The sequence below is a fragment of the Leptonotus elevatus genome, chromosome 13 (genome assembly GCF_054856555.1).
Source record: "Leptonotus elevatus isolate MCC_2025b chromosome 13, RoL_Lele_1.0, whole genome shotgun sequence".
In the NCBI taxonomy this organism is placed as follows: Eukaryota; Metazoa; Chordata; class Actinopteri; order Syngnathiformes; family Syngnathidae; genus Leptonotus; species Leptonotus elevatus.
This window is the reverse complement of record NC_141251.1, coordinates 9783147-9802892: the sequence shown is the minus strand read 5'-3', so window position 1 is coordinate 9802892 and position 19746 is coordinate 9783147. Positions and strand designations below refer to the sequence as shown.

General features: G+C 39.9%; 1 protein-coding gene across 3 annotated transcripts in view; it reads left to right on the top strand.

Annotated features, from left to right (window-relative positions):
- ttc7a (tetratricopeptide repeat domain 7A) overlaps positions 1 to 19746 on the top strand; it is a 44317-nt gene that overhangs the window by 6919 nt on the left and 17652 nt on the right. For all 3 annotated transcript variants that reach the window (XM_086092595.1, XM_086092593.1, XM_086092594.1), the window contains exons 2-16: positions 171 to 357; positions 2139 to 2302; positions 2445 to 2613; positions 4646 to 4776; positions 6024 to 6148; positions 6673 to 6751; positions 6936 to 7105; positions 8235 to 8298; positions 8378 to 8515; positions 9497 to 9580; positions 10963 to 11067; positions 13067 to 13184; positions 13706 to 13763; positions 14022 to 14094; positions 14641 to 14801. In XM_086092595.1, the coding sequence (XP_085948721.1) occupies positions 171 to 357; positions 2139 to 2302; positions 2445 to 2613; positions 4646 to 4776; positions 6024 to 6148; positions 6673 to 6751; positions 6936 to 7105; positions 8235 to 8298; positions 8378 to 8515; positions 9497 to 9580; positions 10963 to 11067; positions 13067 to 13184; positions 13706 to 13763; positions 14022 to 14094; positions 14641 to 14801 (1826 nt within the window). The remainder of the gene's footprint in view (positions 1 to 170; positions 358 to 2138; positions 2303 to 2444; positions 2614 to 4645; positions 4777 to 6023; positions 6149 to 6672; positions 6752 to 6935; positions 7106 to 8234; positions 8299 to 8377; positions 8516 to 9496; positions 9581 to 10962; positions 11068 to 13066; positions 13185 to 13705; positions 13764 to 14021; positions 14095 to 14640; positions 14802 to 19746) is intronic.

Here is a 19746-nt window from a genome sequence, read left to right as displayed (position 1 = left end):
AGTACTAAGTTACATTTTGGTCATATACATTAAATACATAACCAATAATGACAGCATGGTGGCACATACTGTACTTATCCCCCCACCCCTACCCCTACCCCAGCCCCAACACACGCACAGACATGCGCACGCGCACGCTCCAAAGATTACATTTTAATTTCTCCTGAAAGTCTGCAGTCACTCCCATCGTGTCCGGGGAGTACAGTCAACACCGGGACCGAGCTGTCATGGCCTCCCGGATCTCCTTCACCCAGTTGCGGCTGGAAGCGGACTTGGATCGGTACCGGGCCGAGTGCCAGTGGGACAGAATTCCTCCCATCGTCGAACACATGCAGGCTGCGCGTATGCATGAAGATGGTGAGTGCACTTCATCCAAAGTTTTGCACATGTGTCGAAATACTTTTTTTTGGTGGTCCTGGTCGAGTAGATCATTATAGTTGTAGCCTACTGATATTAGTGTGACTGCTAGCCTACCTGTAAGATGAACTTTGTACTGTTGAGTGTTGAAAATGTACAGTACTGACTGGTGGCTGACAGGCCAATTTGAACGTTTGCTTGTTGGGGTGTTTCGGTTGTTTCCATTAACATAAAAAATAAATAAATTTAAACTTACATATTTGTCATTTGAAAGTCAATTTCACATTAATCACAATAGTGCAAATTTAGGACAAACTAAATAAAATATCCGGGGGTCATCATGACACATAAGGTGAAGAAAAGAAAATGAAGAAATTAAGGGAGAGGGGGGGCTTAAGGGTTAAAAGAAGAAGAAGTTACTTTTATAAACATAAATTACATTTCACACATGCGATTTAGTCTTTTTGGTCTTCTTGTTTTGGCAGACACTGATCAGTCGTTTAAATACAGAAAAAAATAAGTTTTTTAATTCCCAAAAATGTCAAACTTAATATCATTAGAAGATTATTATTATATTTATAAAGAAACCAAAAACAGCATGCTGATGAAACAATACAAAATTGTAATTGCATTATCACAGACACATCATTTCATAGTTTCGTAGTGCGGGTGCTTGGCAGTGTTCAGATTTTTATAAGTTGTGTGCAATTTCCTACGAAGAGTTTGTCATACATGACATTGTAATTCTAATAATATTAAGTGCAAAATTTGTATGTACAGTAGTTGGACCCACAGCCAAGTGATTGTACACTATCAGTGAGGTGCTAGAGCATTCTTATCAGCTATTATTTTAGAAAATTGGAAATACTAAGTCACCCATGGAAAACTGATCCAAATAGAGGCCAACACAATTGGTGCTGAAATGACCCAGACAATGTAAATGCAGAGTTGAAAGGAGTTTTGTCAGGTGACATTTGATATGGTATGACCCCTTCCTGCAACTGGCTCCAAGTCAGCGCTTCGATCATTGAGACACTCCAGAATTGAATTGTATTTTAGGTCACAATAATATTTACCATTTCACCATTTATCACAGGGTTTCTCTGAGAAGTTAATCAATAACCACAAAAAAAAAGTGTTCATTCTATTATTATTATTATTATTATTATCATTGTATTCTAGCTTATTCTATCAAACATCTTAATCAATAAATCTTTCAAAATCTCAATGGACAACAATAAATTATATTCTAGCTTTAAAATGGGTTAGGGTTACTACACATTGTTATATTAACCATTACAGGAAAAAAAAACATTAAAAAAAGATTTCGGTAATAACCAAATCAGTTTGTTCAGAGCAGCTGTGGCATAAAAGCTTACATTTGATGGTGGTGGTGGTGGTGGGTTCAACTCATAACACCATGAAACTTAAGTCTCAAAGCATATACAGTATGTCAAGATATAAACACTGCTCACTGAGCTGGCATCAGAACACATACAGTACAAAACACTGACCAGGAGTACTTGAATCAAGTGTGCATATTGGAAAACCGCCCCGTCTAATCTCTGTGTAAACTGTATGCAGTATCCTGATTTAATGGTTACATTCCAAACGATCATGGAAGATAGAAACAGTGTTTTTAAATCCACTCCAAAACTGTGTCTACTCCCTGACTGTGTCTACTTCTGAGCTTGAACAACATTTATGAGACCAAAAAAAAAAAAGACCTGTGACTTGTTACCTTGAGCGTGAAGCTTGACTTTTTTATATCCTGTCTTCAGATGACTATGGGACGCTGCTGTTGGCAGAAGCACTGCTGGAAGAGTCCCTGCTGGAAAATATGGACCTTCTAAGGCGCTCCATACCTTTGCTGGACAAGATGCAACCCAAATTATGCCGGGCCAAAAGCTACCTCAACATCATCCTGAGCCGAGGCCGTCTCACTGTAAGTGGTTTGAAACTTTATTTTATTGCATCTTATTTATTATCACATTGTTTATTAACCTGTCAATTCAAACGATGTTATACAGCCGAAAGAAGCGCTTAATACAAATCTTTTTTTTTTTGCTGCTGTCTTTCTCGTCCAGCCCCGGTATTTGAACGAGGCTCTCTTGCTGATGGCCAAGGTGCACTATGTGCAGGGTCGCCATCGCGATGCCCAGGGAATGTGTGCAAGGGTGGGACTGGAGGAGCTAACGCAGGACGATCAACCCACCTACCACCTTCGACTACTGGCTGAGGCCTTCGTCATTAAAGGTACTACTTGCGGCCATGTTGTGATAAGGAACTAGAAAGAAGAGGAACATGAAACTGCCATTAATTTCTTGCAATTTGAAGGAAAATCTTGTATTGGGATAAAGGATTTATAGGTCTTTCTTTAAATGTATCTCTCAGTTTTGTGGGAGGAAACTTCATGGATCAAAAGTACTAGTAGTATCAGTACTTGGTATCTGTGACCATTCAAGAGTTGAGTACTCGTATTGGTATTGGTCTGAAAAAAAGTGGTATCAAATGTCCCTATTGTTAAAGATTTCCACCAAAAGTCTCTCAAATGATAATTTCTACAACAATCCTAGAAAATCACAATGTCCCATCACCGTTGATCTGATTCTAGAACAGCTCCATTTGCTACTCATGTGGTCCATGATGTCAGGTTTTGTGGGTGGGTGGAACCAAATGCTGGGAAGCAAGGCGGTGGGGCAGGCATGGGCTAAAAAAAAAAAAAAAAAAAAAAAAAATTGTAATTAAACACAATTGAAAAGGCAAACAAGGTACTTGGGTAATCCTAAAAACATAACATCAACAAGATCCCAAAAAAGAACGTCGCAACCAAATGCTCAAGAGAGCAACATGACATGACACAAACAATGAACCAAATACACACACATTTACGAGATAACGAGATACACTTGGACAAGACACACATGGCTTGAGGGAGCTGATTGGATGGCACAAGGGACCGGGGACAACAAGCACAGATGGACACAATAAAACTTGATGAGACAGATCATGTCCAGGGACACAAGGAAATCGTGACAACTAAAATCGATCTAAAATCTCTCTTCTTTTTTTGGAATACTTTTGTTGAATAGATGACACAAGCTACGTTCATTTGCATGTTAAAAATTCAAATCGTTGTTTCTTTTGTAGTCACTTCCAGATTTAATCTGTGGAAAAGGTCAAGGGTCAAATCCACAGAATATGGCAAATGTGCGTCATACTGGATAATCTTGTAAACATCATCATCATGTCATTACACCCAATATTTCCTAATGAGCAGATGTGACTTCCTGCTAGTTGAAACATAATTATGTCACAGTCACTGGCGGATTTTAATTCAAGCTTAGTTTCTTGGAAAGTCTTCTACGTTATTTTAAGGTGGACTAATAGAGATGATATCAAAGTTTGCATGAGAAAGTCAACCTATTCCTATGGGGGTTGCCTCCCTTTCTGTACATCTTGCTGTCTTGCATGCTGTTGTGGGAATTAAGTCTGCTGGGAATATTTTGGCGACGATGTCTATTTGCAGCACTCTGCTTATTCGATTAAACCTGGCGTCTTGCCTGAAGAAACGAACCATATCAGGCCTTCTGGCTCGCTCAGAAGGTTGCTGTCATTGGGGATGCAACGGTTTACGGTTTACCGATAAATAAGTTCTTGTATTACCGTTTCAAAGTGAGGAGTTAGTGAGTGATGAGGAGTCCGTTATTGCCTAATCGGGGTTGGTTAAACTTTTCTATTTATGGGCCACATTGGCTTAAAAAAAAAAAAGGTCTGATAGGCACCCTATTGTAAAGAACCACACTGGTGAAGCTGTATTTAGAATTTTAGAACAATATTGCAACAGCAATGCCAAAACCCCCAAATTATGTACAATGTGATGTCCACACTTTTATTAGCCCTAGGTGCCGTGGACCTGAACATCCTGTCATATAAATGTCTATGTAGTGAGTCTGTGGTCCTTCAAATGGAATTCTGATACACATTCCTCACAATAAATTAACCAAGGCTAAGAAAGTTGAATCTAAAAAAAAACAAAAATCTTCATAAATGATTACAACAGGCCCTACAGACCCGAAATATATTCTACTCTGGTTTTCCCATCCCTCTTTAGTGACATGCGGCCTCGACCCTGACGTGGTCACAAGTCAATCACAGAGATATTGTGACTGGTACAAGATCCCAATCCAAATACACAAACTGATATATTTGCATGCTAAAGCTAACAAATGCTAAACAAGTGACAAAGGGTGTTTTGCTGATTACATTCCATCTGTATGCATTCCAGGTCTGTCTCTGGACCACCAGGCTCTTTCTTCCGTGTCTCGTATCCGTCTTTTGGAGCGAGAGGAGGAGAGTCTTTCGTGTTACCTCAAGGCCTGCGATACGGCGCTGTCGTACCTGCAGGAGCTTGATAAGGTGGAGATTTTTGTTCATTCTGATCATGTATGTGTTTCGACTGGTCCAGTTATAATCAAACTGTCAACTACACAACTGTGTGCCCACAGTCATACCTGGGGTTGGCAAACTTGTGAAAAAATGATTTATTTAGTCATTTAATCAAGTCAAGTCGCCCTTTCGAACAGCCGTAGATGTCACAAAGTGCTTACAGAACAAACACAACAATTAACAATAACAAACTCTTTTCTTGATTCCTGTAAATTGAAAAATGAATGTCATCAAGTGGTTGCACATAATAAAATCATCTGGATCCAGAAACCTATTTTAAGTAGATGTATAGTTTACTAAAGAAATGTATCTGGAGCCGGATGATTTTATTTTGTGCAACCACTCAACGAAATAAAATTATGTACCATTTTTTACAATTTGCTGTTTGACAAAACAATATCCCTATCCAAAAACAACAAACAATAAGACATTAGAAATGCTCACTAAAATATGCAAAATTTGTAAATTTCAATAGAAAACTTCATTTCATTGTGCTGTATCATCTGCTATGCCAGCCTTGGCCACCAGGAAGCAGTATTATACAGTCATGCAGATGTAAACGTAGAAAAATAGTACTTCTTCTATGCCGTAAAGATGCTATGATATTAATTATTTTTAGTAGCAGCTATATGAATATTGTGATATTATCCATCTACATGTTTTCCTCCACAGTTTGTATTAAAATATCTGTTGCTTATTAAAGGGTTTCTAAAATATGACTATCAATGATAACGTTAGCATCACATTTCATATGTTAGCATTAAGCTAACGTGCCATTCTTAAGACAGTCAGCTTGTGAACGTCCTAGACCAAACCCAGAAAACAGGTGAGTTATTTGTGACATTGTTACTTGAGCCCTTAGGCATTGTGATATCATTTTCAGTCAGCAAATGGCAGTAGAAGACAAAATGGCCGCCTCCAAGATGGATAAACACAGGGGGAGGGGATTTTTTCTGCTTTATTCATAGTCCACAAATGTAATATTAATCAGAATACCAAGTTTAGACTTGTCGGGGCACATAGAACATATTGTGAATACTTATTTTTACTTGACTACCCCCTAGCTTATTGCTAACATATAATGGAAAATGTTATTGACATGTGTTATGGCGGGAAAAAATTTGGGCAAAGTTGACAAAATGCCACAAGTTGGCAAAGATATGGTTATGTTTTTATACAAGATTGTGACATATAAACGTTTTTGTTTTTTTCCCCAGACAGTTCTAACACCCCACCCGAAGACAGCCAAAGTCAGTCTGCATTCTCCACCTGTGGACTTGGACCTGGGTTTCTTCCTCCAGGCAGCCCTACAGAGTGCATACCTGTGTTTACTGCAGAGAGGGTGACTTCAGCGCATGTGCACACGCGCACACACCCAAGCACTGGCCAGAGAACAACTATTGGCCAGCCTTGTTGAAATCAACATGCGTTAAAATGTTTCGCCTGTAGATGTCAGTATTGCCTTTTGACACACACACAAAAAAAGGATTAACCATTCAGCCATCCATCTATTTTCTGATGTCATATTCAAACTGTATGGAAATGACAAAAGAAAGTGGTGAGGAGTGTAAAAAGTTTTGTTACATATATTAAACATTTTTGCATGGTTACAGTATACAAATTATGAAAGCATTAATGTCCTTATCTGACAATTTTTATCTTTTGCACCATTCTGAAGGTAATGTGTAGTATATTTGATGCACCCCCCCCCAAAAAAAAATACAAATGAATGGTTTCCCTGCATTGAGAAAGTATATTAATTTTTAATTAATTTTGTTAATTCTTCTCATCTGCTCCTCCTTGATGTTTTTATTTGATTGATTTCCAGTTTCATAATCACTGAAATACATTTTGTGCGTTTGTTAGTCATGTAGCTCAAGGTGCTCACCAACTACGTCGTGTGATGAGGGTGGTAGAGTCACGAGGGTCTCAGGGTTTCAGGAAGGTCAGCTCCCTCACTTACACAATGCCAAATATGTTGAGCACGGATTCTTATTAAAATGTTTGCATATTCTACACAACATAAGATTTTAAACTCTCTTAAGTATGATTCACAAACTACTCAAGAGCTTTCATGTAACAGTATGAGTTAAAATACTTAACAGTATTGTAATCTTTTTTTTTTACAGGCTGCAGCAAGGAAGCTTGTAGAGGTGCTGCTGAGCTCAGTGACTGAGGACAGTTACTGGCCCCCTCTGGGCCCCCCACCCTCGGCCTGGCTTCGTAGAGAGGGAGCAGCCACCTCCAAAGATGCACTCTACCCCACCATCAAACCACCACAACGTTACACTACTGACAGGTTTGACCCCCGCTTGGTTTGCTTTTCACTGCTGCAATGTGCTGAATCATGTTAATTTCCTTTCCCTGTTTGGTTATGTTTCTACATTGTTGCCCCCAGTTTTAGACATGACGTTTCAAAAAACTGTAAGTGATTTACAAAAAAAATACAAAAGTCTCAGGAATTAGCAGTGACATGGACCAAAACACAGGGAAGCAAGGCAGGTTGTGTTAAAAAAAAAAAAAGAAAGACTGCACATCTGGCAATTTTCGCAATCGCATCTCTCGGAGCCCAGCGAGTCAATTTGCTTGCCAACTGTAAAGCCCAACGTGTGCTCCGACTACCACTCTGATTTTAATGCAACTGAGGGATGCCACTATATGATTGGCTGAGAAAAGGCCGCATTCCATGCCAGAATGGCGCACAACAGCGCAAACGCCCCATTATGCTCAATTCTACCTGTGTAAAGTTTAAGAAAAAAAACAAAAGAAAGAAAATTCCACCATTGTGCAGATAGACTGAGGCAGGGAATGAAAATAGGACCCACCATGGTAAAATATTGACTGATCACTGAAATAGAAAGAGTCAGCATCAAAGCTCCTATCTACCTAATATATCTAGTTTTCTGCATTCGGACACGCAACTGCATCGCCATTTAGATGACTCATCTCTGTGTCTCCTGAGCAGGGATCGTTTGCTGCAAGCAATAGTTACTGTCACATGACTAATCCTCCCACACTTTCAAAACATCTCAATCCATGTTCGAGATAGGAAGAGAAGTAAAGTGACACAATTCATTCTGAGGAGCAGCTATGCTTCAGTATATTGTTTGCAGCTCCTGCGTTGTCACATACTGGACCTCTTTTTCAAGACCAGTGGTGTCGTCTAATATTCCCTAATAGAATAGTGTGAAAAGTGCTCATTAGACAGATTTATGTGTTGGGATTGTAAGTATTAAGCACTGTGCGTGAGATATGCCGTATAGTGATGAAACACCTATGGTGGCCCGTGTAGGATTACACACCAGGTGAGTCCGAAACCGGACACCCCGGAAACTCGAAGGGCTGAAGTAAATGATATGTGTGCCTTTTGCATGTATGTCGACAAGAAGGACTTTCTATAATCTTGTGTGTTTCCTTTGTCACTGCAGTTGCTTCTGTCCTCAGGACGTGGTTGAAGAGGCTGTGTTGCTGCTCCTCATTACAGAGTCCATGGTGAGACAAAAACACATATAGGGAGACATTTATCAGTCATGTTGTCTCTCCTTCACTTTAAAATACTGTTTTTATCCAGGCCAGTGGTGATGCGGTCATCAGTCGCCTGCCAGATCAGGCCGAGGCTCGCCGGGCCACCCTGCAGGATTCGGTCTCTGTCTACGACCTGCTTGCTATCGGCATGGTTAGGAGGGGGCAGTACGCCATGTTGTCTGAGGTCTGCGGACGCACACATGCATTTTGTACTGTACTGCGCATTATAGTACAGGTCTGCAGGGAGTTTTGCAAATGAGAGATGCATTAGGGCCAGCCTTGTCTTCAGCGAAGATTTCAATGAATGTCTTTATCAGCCTGAGCTAAAGGGATTTATGTGTATCCCTCTCCTTTTATTTTCAATTTTTCTCCTTACTCCCCCAACATTCACTCCATTCTCCAGTGGAGTTACTGCCGAACTCACTGCTCTTCCGTTTTGACTTTTACAGCAAAACAGTGCCTCTATATGTTGGTCAAAATCTTTTACTTGTGTTCCGAATTTTAGGGATTCAAAATGTTTTCAATTCTAGTGAGTCAGACAGGACAATGGGTCTCTTACAAATGCTAGTGCCATTTTGCTGTGAGTCATGATTTATTATGCGCATCTACTGTAATTTATCCAGGTTGCTCGTAATCCACTTGTGTCTCAATGCTTTGAAAGGACTGCTTTAATCACTACCCCCCCCCCCATCCCCAAAAAAACTTACAGTAAGAGAACCGCCTATCTCCGCAGTTCAAGGCTAGCATGATTGAACAGTCTTTTTCCTCCACAATAGCGAAGGTGAAAAGTCCCCCCACTGGACGCAATATGTAATTACATAAACAGAGTAAAACGATGACATAGTGACCTTCACCCGTACACTTTTTTTTGCACTCCAGCTGAATGGCAACATCTGACTGATTGGCACTCCATTCCACACACTCCTCCTCTCATCCTACCACACATCACTCACATCATTATGAACTCAAAGATGCAAGAGTGGGTGGCTAGTGATGACTAACATTCTAAGAAACATGTAAGAATGCACCAAAGTATTCGATAGAGACTAAACTATTAAGAGACCAGGTAAACAAGAAAAATGAGTAGCCTATGTTTTTGTAATGTTCATAATAATATCCTGATTCTATGTTTCCATATTTAAAAGCCGATTTCTTCACCTTGCAGTGTCTGGAACGAGCAATGAAGTTTTCATTCAATGAGTTCCACCTCTGGCACCAGCTGGGCCTGTCACTCATGGCGTCTGGGAAGGTGAGGTTATTTCTCCTTTCAATGCCATTAGCAACCCCTCTCACACTCACCATTTTGCTACAGACATCCATCACGCCAAACAAGCAACAAAGGGGGTCACAGATAAAGGTTTATTCTGCTTGCACTGTCAAAAGGGTTAAGCCAGTGATAACAACAACAGAATAAATAATGTTTGACTACACAGTGAGAAAATGTATGGGCTAGCCCTGCACCCTTAATTTGCATAATTAAACGGCCTTGTAATATTGATTATTTCTGTTAAAAGGGCAGAAAATAATTCAACTATCATTATGAAAAATAACAATAAAAAAAAAGACTATTCCTCTGAGTTAGATGGCAAAAACCCCGTATGCAGCTTCTGTGTTTCCATCCAAGCCCTTATGTGTCAGGACGTGTTTGTGTGTTGAAAAATTGATCTGGTTTTCCTGTATAAAGTGACACTGCAAATCAATGGAGCGCTCTGGAAATAGGCTGCTCCTAAGAAGGAGAAACGGCCGCCTCAGTGTTGTCAGTTCCGCATCTATTTAGGGCTCAGCGGCAGTGTGCATATGTGTATGCATGCGTGTAACTGGCCAACATGTATTGAGTAACACTAACTAGTGTGTATGAGTCAGTTTTAAAGGGATGACGTATCTGAATTTAAGTGATACATGCGTCGACATGATTGGTAACAGCTACATATACACAAATCCCAATTTCTGACTTATATTAATTAGGGGTGGCAAAATGAATGTGTTAATTTTGAGTTCATATAAAGTTCTTTTAATGCCACATTTTACGCTTGATTAATAACTGCACCTTACATGGAAAGCCTGTACTGGAAGAATTCCAGTCACAACGCAGGAGACACGTCCGCGTCAAAATTTAACAGCAATACATTTAATAACAATGCATATATTTGTGGAGACTGGGGTCAAGTTCTATTTCACAATTTTTTAAATGTGCAGAATTTCACAAGTTATAGTTCTTATTATGAAAAAAATATGCACTAAGCTGTCACCAATGTCTTACAAATGCAATTATGCCATCTAGTGGCAGAAAAATGGCCTCAACACAAATCAATATCACACTCTACCAACTGTACTTTTTTACAGTACAGTACATATTAATTTTAACTAAATTTTATGTATTATTATGAATTTACTGTATCTATGACTAAAAGATGCAACCATTCTTCTATTAGTTTAGCATTTTTTCCACTTTTATGTTAACAAGAGTATGAAGTTTAAAAAATATATATTTTATTGTACATTTTATTGTGCATTTGGAACAGATATAAAATGTGCAATTAATCATGAGTTAATTATAGAAGACATGCGATTAACTACGATTAAAAAAAATTATCGCCTGACACCCCTGATATTTATGTGTGTATGTTGCAGGCAGTTGGTGCTGTGTCTGTGTTTAAAGAATGTGCCAGGATGAGACCAGAGGACCCGCTACTGCCCCTGTTGGCCGCTAAAATCTGTATTGGTCAGCTGCACTGGGTGAATACAACATGCAAAACCAACTAGTATAAAAAAACAAACATTTAATTCACACAAAAGTTTGTGCCATGCATAATAGTAGACCCGAGGCATTTTTATCACGTTTGTCTTCGTTTGGTTTATAGAAATTTCTAAAAGTTATTTCCCGTCACTCTTCAGTCACTGTTTATACTGACAAAATATACATTAGGGGGTGCTATTGAAGGTTGCGTCATCAGCAGCTATAAAGAAGACTGAGTGTACAGTACACGATGAGATGATGGATGGATGTACATTGTATGCATGTGCATGCGAAATCATCGTACACCAACTTGCTAATGTTATCAGATTGACATTCAGGTCACTTAGGCCACACACATGGCCAGAATCACGCGCAGCTTGCATCGTCCTGCTGTTCATGACCTCGGCGTGAGCGAGAGAGTCGCGTCAACAGTGGCATGTTGGTGGGGGGAAGAGAGAGAATGGGCAAGGGTGAGGCAGAAAGATAGAGAGAGAAAAGGGTCAGATTAGAAAAGAGGAGTTTACAGGGGTGAGTGTGGTGAGCACATCTGTCAGTGGCTGGAGCTCTTGCTAGGCCGGAGACAGTAAGGAGCTTACGGTCTTAATCACAATGGGCACTGTGGGGCATTACATAAATGGGCCACCATTATCAGCCATCAGATGGGCTAGACACTGCCCAATGCAACTTTTTGTTCTGTGGGTGCTTGTTGGAGAACACCACAAATCACAGCACTTAAAATTGGATGTGCTCTTGCCAATCCTGTAACATCACCACAGCAAAACGGCATTTTGAAATTCTTGAAAAGCAGTTTTATGTTCCTGAAAGTTTTTCGTCCTAATGAAAAGTATATTTCACTCTAGGGGAAGCCAGTTTCTGCCAGTAGAGGATTTTTTAAATTTATTTTTACTCATCAGAAGCCCATTTCTCAAAATGTGTATTGATTTTATTTATTTATTTTTACCGTCAGCTTGAAACATGGTTACATAAGACTGTATGAAGGTACTGTATACTTCTGCAAAGCTTTGTCTCACCCCCTTCCAACCGTACCTTTGGCACTCATGTGAGACCTGTTTATTTATTTATGTTGTGTTTTTTTCCCTTTTCCAAAACGTCCAGGTTGTACATGGAGGAAATGGCGTAAATGGGCCTCTGACAGTAAAATAAATAAATAAATAAAATAAAATATACTTTTTTTTATACTGTATATATTTTGGCGGAAACGGGCCTCGTACAGTAAAATAAACAAATAAGATAAAAATAACTTTTTTTTTAATACTGTGTACAGTTTTGGCAGAATTGGGCATTTCAGTCACTGGCATCAATGAAACTATCCATCTTCCAGAATTATCAATACACTACCGTCTGTTCGTTATCCATTGCGGACCATGATGTTGCCTGCTAACTAACTGACTAACAAACAAAACACCACTAGGCAAAAACATCACCCCCCCCCCAAAAAAAAAGAAGGCTAAAACAAGATTTAAGGCATAAAACAAAGACACAATTGCTTTGTGTCAACTCTCAACTCCCAAATATGAGATTTAGACAAAGATGGCAGAGAACAGAAGAAAGAAGGCGGGTGACGGCTGTCAAAGCAAATGATTTGTTGGCGCAGCACTCAACAACCACCAGCAGCTTTAATTTCGACACAGAGTGACACACTGTTCTTCAAGCTCCGAATGCCTTGGGTCAGATATTGCCTGCAGTTTACTGCTGCAAGAGTGGGTGGGTGACTGTGTATGTATCTGTCCTTTAAGTGCATCCACTTAGTAAGTCTGGCTGCCCCCTCGCCCCCCCAGACTCATGTTGTCATCACGGTGCCCACCCAACATTCTTCACAAACTAACAATCCTGACCAGAAGTTAATTGGAATTAGTTGTGATTGTATCATTATTTAAATGATTGTCTTTTGTGTTTCATGTCCAGCACTTTGTGACAGTAGCAGTTGTTATTAAAGTGCTAAATGAGTTCAATCGTGTGCATGTTTGTGTATTTCAGTTCTCAGAAGCAGAGGCTTTGTCCCAAAGTGTGGTGTCGATGGGAGAGGGAGCTGGGGAATCTCTTCCTAGGGCCTACCTGGCTTTGGGACTCTCCTACAGTCTGCAGGCTTCTGATGGTGATAATGCAATTGGGTTCATTTTGAAAAAATAAAAAATAAAAACATCTCCAAGGACCTCCTTGAAGAATTAGTGAATATCCTTGAGCAAGGCACTGTACCCTTAAAAGGCTCCGCAGCACAGTTGAACATGTACAAGGTGGTTGAGCAACCATTTCAAACTCCATCTGCTTTCAACTGAGCTCTAAAATTTGTGTAAAAAATATGCTATATGTTTTGTTTTGTTTTATCCTTGGGATATTTTGACGATTTGAATTCGTAGAAAGTTTGTATAATACTTTATTTCTATCGTCATGGCACATATAATGATGTTAGTCTTGCTGCTTTTTTTCTTCTTCTTCAAACACTCACTTTTGAGGCTATTGTCACAAAAGAGCACATAAAGCTAAAGAAAAAGCAGAAGTCCAAAGTAGAGTTAATCCTATGCTAGGTTAATGAAGTACTCTGAGGTTTTGCGTGATATGTTGTGGGATTATCATGTTTCCAGCCGCTGATTCTGTCCTTCCCCCCCCCCCCCCTAGCATCTTTGAAAGAAGATCGAAATGAATACAACAAAAAAGCTCTAAGAATTCTGAGAAAGTAAGTTCTAGCTAATCCGTGTACTGAATTGTTAACTATGTTATGGAATTATGATCTAATATCCCAAGCTATTTTTGCTCTACCCCTTTAAAAGGGGGCTCAGTATGAACCTGGAAAAAAAAACTCAACAATTAAGTCCACATAATATGAGCATTTAACTCATAGCGAGCTATATAACTATACTAAACTGTATAGTTTTAGTATAACCATTTTTGGCACAATCTGCTCTGAGATGACTCAATCTGTCTTTCTTCACAGGGCTCATTCATTAGACCCACATGATGCTCACATTGCCATGTGCTTGGCTCTGCAGTTGGCTCTTGTGCGGCAGGTGAAAGCAAACAAATATACATTTTAAAATCGTATAAGGGGTCCTAAAATAATATGACTGTATATTAACCCTATGATACATTTTTTTTAGGCATCCCTCAGTGGGGGGTACCAAACATTATAGGACAACCTAATCCAGCCGTTTTTACCCATTTTAGTGGCGGCCATTTTGCCGCTTGCTGTCGATTGAAGATGACATCATAGTTGCTTAAGGCTCAGGCAACGACCAATCACAGCTCACCTGTTTTCTGAAGCTGCGCTGTGATTGGTCATTATGAGACCCGAGCATCTATGATGTCATTTTCACTCGACAGCAAGTGGCAAAACGGCCGCCTTCTGATATTGATCAAAAATGCTGGATTTTGCTGCTTATCTCATATTCCACATACACAATATTAACCAGAATACCATATTTAGACTAGTGGGGCTGCCACGAACATATTATCAAGATTTTTGGGGGGGGGGGGGGAGCTGGGGGGTTGACTTCCCCTTTGCCACGTCCTAAACTCTATATTATCTACCTCCAACAATGGTTATGCATCCGCAGGTATCTGCAGCCATGGAGCCCTTGCAGGAGGCTTTATCACTCCAGGGGGATGACTTGCACTCCCTCCACTTGCTGAGCCTTCTCCTCAGTGCTCAAAAACACCACCGTCATGCCCTGGACACCTTGGGACTGGCCCTCAGCCAACACCCTGACAACTTCAAGTAAGCCCGCAACACCAGCCCACTCACACATGCAACAGAAAATACGAGTCAACCGGGAATACGGCACGAAAAGTGAACATACGCAAATCGCTTTTTTAGACCGTGTAGTTGTTTCTTAATCTTTGAGAGAGATAGGGAAAGAGCGAGCGAGAGACCTTGAAAAGCTCCGCAGCACCAACACTTGTCATCTTGCAGGGATAGGGTGTCTCAGCTCCACTGCGTTGGAGGCCAGGCGCGCACACACACACACACACACACACGCACACAAACACACACACTCGCAATGCCTTATTTAGAAGTGCCAGAGTGAAGGCCTGCATTGCGGTACCTATTCCCCCTCATACACCCCGTAGCCTTTTAACACTGTCGCTTTGACCCAAGCCTGCACGCACACCCCCAACATGCTAACTGTTTCTCACCGTTGTACTATTTTAGTTTTCTCTAATTAGTTTAATTAATTATATCAAATGATAATTGATAACATATCTGCAAATGAATAAAACAATAACACACAGAGGAACCCGGATGAAATTTGAAGGCAAAAGTAACAGTCCAGGTCAGCGGCTTCACACAAATTATATTATGAAAGAATGTTGCATCATCTCCGAGATGTGTTTACTCAGTGTTTAGGACCCCCGCCCACCCCCCCCTGTAAATGCATTTCTCAATGCGGCCATTTGGGGTCAGTGTTGACCACCACGGTGCCGGTACCGACAGATGGCGTACATCGCTACATCAGGAAGGACGGGAAGCGAGTGATAATGCAGCAACGCAGGCAAAATAAATGCAACAACACCGGGAAGGAAATAAGACCTCGTAAAGAAGAAAAAGAAACAGTAGGAATGAGAGCTGCTTCTCTGATCGAGCTCCACTGATTTGCTTCTGTGTCGAATGAATTCATTTGTGCTCTCCAATCTGTCTAGATAATCACACGTGCACACGCACACGCACACACTCCTCCTCAGAAGAGACACTTGACTACTTTGACCCATTTAAGTGCTCTTTTCCAAACCCAGCCAATCACCTTCGCTCTTTGAATCAGGAGTCCCCATCACCGCGGTAACTCGGAGGTCATATAGGTAGAGCTCGCAGCATCAGTTGTCGTTTCCGAAGCTTTCGGACTGAGAAATTAAATACAAAAATAAGAAGGAGCTTGAAACATTCCAAACAAAAATATTTAGCTGCATTTGTATTACATGTTCAGATTGCTGTGTCAATGAGGACTCCTCTCAAATCTATAAGCCCTTAAAGCACAAACAAAAATTTGTGATTTTTGAAGCTATATTAATTTGCATTCACAGTGCAAGATAGTCCTTATTCAATGCCAACTCAAAAAAATATATATATATTTTTGAAATAATAGTAGTAGATTTGACTCTATTTAGAGTGGGACCAAATAGACTCAGTTTTAGAGTAGGTCAATAGTTACAATTGGAAGAGAGTAAAATAAAGTACTGTATTGGGGGGAAAAAGTCACTCAAGGGTTGAGGAACAAATTCACAACCTTCAGCTTGCCACACTACCACCTGAGCTATGCCCTTCCTACTGTTTGCTTATCTCCGAGAGGAGAGCAAAAACATTGTTTTTGGTCTTGGAGTTAGGAAGAGTCCAGCTGACACGAGCGATATACTAACTAACACACAGCAGGAGCTAGGAGTAGATCGGCTGTCTCCCAAGCTGAAGGTCGTGAGTTCGTTCCTCAACCCTTGAGTGACTTTAGTTTTTTTTCAATTCTTCATTTTACTCTCTTCCCAGTGTAAATATTACTCTAAATCTGAGTCTATTTGGTCCTACTCTAAATAGCGTCAAATCTAATCTACAGAATTGACTGTGTAACACAGTGAAGTAGTGGTTAGCAAGTCTGCTTTATAGTCAAGTGGTTCTAGTTTAAAAGTCTCAGCTCAGGCCTGTTGAATGTTTTTTTCTCTGCGTTTGCTGGGATTTTCTGCAAATTCCAAAACCATGCATGATACAGTAGGTAGGGCTGTTCAATACCACCTTTTATTTCAGACCGATACTCAACCCTTGAGTGGTTACCGACATTGATATTGATATGACATTGAAGTACCGATACGATACCACTAGTATTTTGATATATAAAAGGTAAAAAACAATGACATAATTAAATAATAGAAGAATAGCTATCCCTAAAATTACATGAAATTAATAGCAATTTTCTATTCTTCTAATTTCTCATTTCTAGCTCCTGATTGTAAAAGAGGGCGGCTGATACTGGTAGTGGCTGACATTGTGAATACCGATACCTTGAAATAAGGCCGGGTATCTGACTTGGCAGTGATACTTGTGATCTTCAAAGGTTGTTTGTCTATGAGCCCTGCAACAGTCACCACGTCGGCTGTGATAGGCTCCGTCTGACCCTCGACCCGAATGGGGATGCGCATTATACAAATTGGATTTATGGATGGGGGTCTGCAACCAATTCTACTTGTTGTTCATTTTGAACATGAACTGTATTTTAATCAGTTGTTATGCTCTGTAACGAGAGCCCTTTCAATATCATTTGAGGGACTGTCTCACATTGAACGTTGCGATGTATTGCACGACAGTTGTCTGTGTACTGCGCTGAGAGGAAATTGGTAGCGCGCGCATGTGTGCGTGTGTGTGTGTGTGTGTGAGAGGGGGTGATGTACTTGTGTCTAGGATCTTCGTCTTGCACATGGATGATGATGATGTGTGTCACTGTATTTTTGTGTGTGTGCATGCATGTGTGTGATCCCTGTTAGCTCTTGCCTCTCTGCACAGCAAACTGTCAGCTTGCTGTAGCATAGCAAATTTCTTCTTCCTCCATTTCGCTTACATCCTCGTCCACCAGCCTGCGACACCCTCGCTTCTTTGGGCCTTATTCATTGATGTCACTTTTCTTTTTTTTTTTACTCATTCACTGCCATTGACAGCTATAGACGTCAACAATTCCTTTGAACTATTTCTATTCGTTTATTTTTTTTCCATTTTTTGTTAACAAGAGTATGAAAACCTAGCATTTATTTTTGTACATTTAGAACCGATATAAAATGTGCGATTAATCGTGAGTTAACTAGTGAAGTCATGCGAATAATTACGATTATAAATTTTAATCGCCTGATGCCCCTAATTTTTTAATCATCTTTTCTTTCTTTTTTTTTTTAAATATATTTTTTTAAAGAAAAGATGATTAAAAAATTAGGGGCGTCAGGCAAGTACTATTTTTAATCAAAATTAATCGCATGACTTCACTAGTTAACTCACGATTAATCACACATTTTATATCTGTTCTAATACAATGTAAAAAAAACACTAGGTTTTCATAAAAAATGTTAAACTAATAGAAATAGTTAAAAGGAATTTTTGACGTCTATAGCCGTCAATGGCAGTGAATGAGTTAATGTTCATGTTCACGTTGTTTAATTGTACCAGTATATAGATGTGCTTTTCACTGTTAGATTAGACGGAGAGACCTCAATGTGTGAGGGCTGCGCGTGTGTCATGCTTGTGCTCTCAGATTGTTTGTCAAGAGATTGTTGAATCCGAGCCTTTGATTCTGCACTTATCCAACAAGGGTTTTCAATTTGAGTGAACATGCATATGTGTGTGGCTAACTCTACGTGCGTTTACTGGCATGCGCACATATGCTTGCCTAAGGCTCCGAAGGAAGTCTATATCTGCACAGGCTTGAATAAAGTAATCTTTTATACATGTGTGTGCACCTGCTCGTGATGCAGAGAAAACAAACTGATCTGTGGGGGTGCAGAATGAGTAATACTGTAGATGGACCACTTTTTCAAGGCAGCATTGCCAGCTGGCTATTTTTAAATGCAGTTGAAGCTGGCACTCATCGCTCAAAGCTGGCCACGGCTAAGCATTTACACGGTGCAACTCTGCTCACTGCCATCCACTCAGCAACACTCGGCTCTGTGCGCACGAGGTGCATTCCCCAGCAGGCTGAAAATGACGACAACTGTAATTGGACGTGCTCCGTGTTATCTTGAAATCTACCTTTTTTATTGGAGCTCTAAAATGAAAAACACTTTCTTTGAATGAGAGCTGAATAACATATAAGTTATCCTTGGATGACTTTGAGCAGTTTGCGTTTACACATGAATATCATTCTAGCCTTTTCGGAGTAAAATTAATTAGCTATACGTTCACTGAAACCAATATAATGTGCATGATTTTCCTGAATATAGGAATTATATATATATATATATTCTGCATATAATAATACATGTATAATGTATTGTGTCAACCCAATGTAAATTGAACTTCGTCAACCAATTTTATGTTCCAATTTCCAAACACTTCCAGTGGAAAAAAAAGAAAAAATCACTTTCAGGGTCAAACTGACACTATCATACAGTAAATCCCATCTTTTCATTCTTAATTATCCAACAATTTCATTTAGTTTCTTCTTCAGCAGGAAAAATGATTGGGTTTTAGTCTGGAGATTGACTTGGTCAGCGTGCATTGCTCCTATATGAGTACTGTATCTCCTAATGAATTTGGTTGCATCGTTTTTTTTAAATAGGCAAAAGGTTTCTGTTGATTTCCATCAGCTGGGAACCGATTGGTGAGTCCCTCCATGAAGAAGTCATGCAGTTTGAATAATCAACGTAATAAGACACGTCTGGGCAACAAAACACTCTCAGAGGCATTTTCTAATACAGGAACTTAAATGCTGGGTTGGGGCCACAATTTTTTACGAGTACTACTGGGGTCCCACATAGGACCACACACTTCCCAACTAGATTAATGACAAAAATGTTATTTTAGATATGGACAAAATACGAGCATATGTGAGAAATATGTGTTCTTCATACATTTTTGTATGTTGACAATACATTTTTCATTTGTAAAAGATCCGCTAATCCTAACACAACCACAAAAAGTTGGACGTATTCAGCGAAATAACAACATACGTACTTTCGTATCATTTTTCCAGTGCAAAGGG